Source organism: Arvicola amphibius, chromosome X (genome assembly GCF_903992535.2).
Source record: "Arvicola amphibius chromosome X, mArvAmp1.2, whole genome shotgun sequence".
Taxonomy (NCBI): domain Eukaryota; kingdom Metazoa; phylum Chordata; class Mammalia; order Rodentia; family Cricetidae; genus Arvicola; species Arvicola amphibius.
The window spans coordinates 61233122-61236285 of record NC_052065.1 but is presented as its reverse complement, the minus strand read 5'-3'; the positions used below and the strand labels follow the sequence as shown (position 1 = coordinate 61236285).

At 38.5% G+C, this 3164-nt stretch overlaps 1 protein-coding gene across 1 annotated transcript; it reads left to right on the top strand.

The window, feature by feature from the left end:
* The first annotated feature begins 2128 nt into the window (after window positions 1-2128).
* On the top strand, window positions 2129-2761 carry LOC119804293 (claudin-34-like). Its single transcript, XM_038315757.1, has one exon. It carries the CDS (start codon window positions 2129-2131, stop codon window positions 2759-2761), a length of 633 nt encoding a protein of 210 aa, XP_038171685.1.
* The last annotated feature ends 403 nt before the right edge of the window (window positions 2762-3164 follow it).

Here is a 3164-nt window from a genome sequence, read left to right as displayed (position 1 = left end):
GTTGTCCTCAATATTTGTATCTCCTGGTTGAATTCTGTTCTCAGGTCCAAGGCTGACTTTGTCATTTTTACCAATCTTATGTTTGTGCTTCTTGGGCATCACTCAAGCATTTGTTCTCCTTCCGTTCTGTCTCTTTACCTTTAATGACTGTTTCTTTTTGTCTTTTTATATTCCTGGGATCCTTTACTGAAGTCTATGATTGTCATTTTAAATTATGAGTCCTTGTCCTGGGGTTCATCTATACAGTTCTCATTAGCAAATGCTTGTCCAGGTCTAGTAGGTTTTGCAGAGAAAGCACTGACTTGGTTTTTCAGATTGATTGAATTTTGTAGTGAGATCTGGGCATATGGACTTATTCTGTTAGTTTCTGTCATATATGCACAGACCAGATTGGATCAAAAAAGAAAAAGTATGGGCATGTTGGGCATATTGTACAGAAAGTTTGAAAATGGCTAGAGAGGAATGAAGTCTACTGGTAAAAGTGAACTGAGATGAGTGAACAGTGAACATACGATGTCCCTCATGTTCCGGGACTTGATGGAGGGCATAGATTTGACTGGATGAAAAAGTTTTATGTGGTAAAGGAGAGGCCTTCTAGATGGGAGGCAAGCAGCGTTGTTCCTGGCAGAAGCCTAGAGGTTGTTTGACATGAACACATTGGTGGTTATACTGGGCTTGGCCATAGCTATGGGTCTCAGGGATAGATTTTGTAGTTGGGAAGTCTATGTGTCAGGGGAAGGTCAAGGACACTCACTGGGTTAGACCCTGAAGAATGTTAAGTGAGATCTGGATGGATGGGGAGGTTAGATGCTGTGTCCCGGAAGTATCCCTTTTTTTGTCTCCTTTCATTTATTTTATTTTGAAGTCTATCTTGTCTGAAATTAGGGTAGAGTAAACTGTTTGTTTACTATTCCTATTTGCTTAGGATAATTTTTTCATCCAAGGTCACTCCTGACTTTGAAAACACAATGAGTTCCTAATAAACCATACAAAGATAGCTCTTGTTTCTTTATCCAATTTGAGTTTTTGATTGTGAAGTAGACATCACTGGTTCTTAAAGTCATTATTAAAAGGTGTTCTTAGTTGCAGTCATTTTTATAGTTTTGATATTTGTGTTCTTAGTTGTAGATTATATTATAGTTACTATAACTTTATTTTCTTTCTACAGTAAATTTTCTAAACTTCATCCTGCCTTAGATTTAGTAAGTTCTAAAATACACACTTGCCACTGTATTACACAAGCTCAGTTCTTTCATTGAGGATAAAACCAAGGAAAATGTGAATGTATATTTACATAAGTTTCACATATATATGTGTGTGTGTATGTGTGTGTGTGTGTGTATTATACATGACAATTCCCATACATGATGCACATGACACCATTGATTTTAAGTAAATCTGGTATTAATCCAGATATAGGAACTCAATGATTGATCAGGAAAACCATGGTTCATCCATACAATGAGAAACTTGTCATTATAAAAGTTGACAAACTTCTCATACATGATAAAACCTGACATTAGTTACATTGTGTGGTGGCTACTGACTCTAATGCCAGCAGTTGAAAGGAGAGGAAGCAGGATTGCTTCTAACTAAAGGCCACAATGGGGAGATAGTTCTAGGCCAGCCAGGGATACAAAGACATACAGTGTCACACAAATGAATAGTTAAATGGTCTGAGTAAAAAAAAAATTAATGTATAACTACACTTCTATCTTTAAGGTTGGCAAATAACTCCATGATATGGCTATTTCATAAATTATCAAATTGTTGTGCTTGAAGTAGCTTTCTATTTTCACATGAAATTTCATATTATCATGATTATCTGAAATACTAAATATGTGGAACCAAAAATTCATTGTGATTCTGTAAACAGTGGAAAAAGAAAATCTTAATCGTGTGTGGATTATCAATGAGCTACTAAATGTTCCCATTGAGCAATTCTTTTTGAGTTTGATCAGAACACACTCCCTGCAGGAGATTGCCTGGTCAAAAGTCCATCTGCTCAACAAAACCCTTCTTCCCTGCTCCTGCCCCCACTAGGGATAATCTCCCAGTCCTGAAGAATTCATCCTCATGATGTCCTGTGTTTCTTTGCAGTTGCCAGGTGTTCAGAGTCACCATTGTGATGGTCAGCAGGCATGCCAACAGGCAGCTAGGAGGCTTTGCTTTGGCCACTCTAGCATGGATCCTGTGCAGCGTCTCCATGAGCCTCCCTCAGTGGCGAGTGTGGTATTTTCAGGAGCCCTTGGATTCCAAGCCCAGAATGACTTTAGTGGGGATGTGGAAAACCTGTGTTTACCACCAGGAAGGCGATTCCAACATTTCCAAAGTGTGTTACAAATATAAAAACCAGGACACCTTCGTCCCTTTGGATATTCGAGTGTCTCAACACCTTCTACTGATCTCCAGCTTTCTTGGCATGATTGCCACAGTCACTGTCATTGTGGCTCTTTGGAAATTGTACTCAGGGAGACTCCGGAAGAAAGCCACCTACAATCCATTCACGGTTCCAGGGATTCTGAACGTCATTGCTAGCATTTTTGTCTTCCTATCCATCGTGTACAACTATTTATCCATCATTCGCAAGGATGGGATTGCCTTTCCCCCATCTTTCCACACACCCTCTTTCCCAGATACCCAGAAGATTGGCACTGCGCTGGCAATGGCAACCCTTTCTTGCTTTCTATTTCTAGTGGGTGGCATAATTTCTCTTTCTTTTACTCTTCCCCAGCATTCCCTACTACATTCTATCCTTTAAATATAAATTTCCAACTTCCATACACTTGAAAATCCAAAATTACAAGGAGTAATCACAACTATTTTTCGGATACCTCCCAAAACCTTCCAGATTCAGAACCATGCCCGAGGAAGAGAAGTGGGCTTCCAGTTATATTTCTTGTCTTGGGTGCTCCAGTTTTTCATCGAGAGGTTTATGGATTTTCAGTAAATAAATTCTTACCCACTTAATCTTATAAGTTCTGGAATTGAATTACTCTTAGTGACAGTAAATTATCAAGGAACATAGTAAATATGGAAATAAGTGTCAGAAGACAATGACCCCTTACATCATCCTTTAAATTCTTAAAAATTAAAGCAGAATGATTTCCCATGTTATACAAATTGCAGCTCTCCACCAGATGATATTTCACAAAGTATGTTAT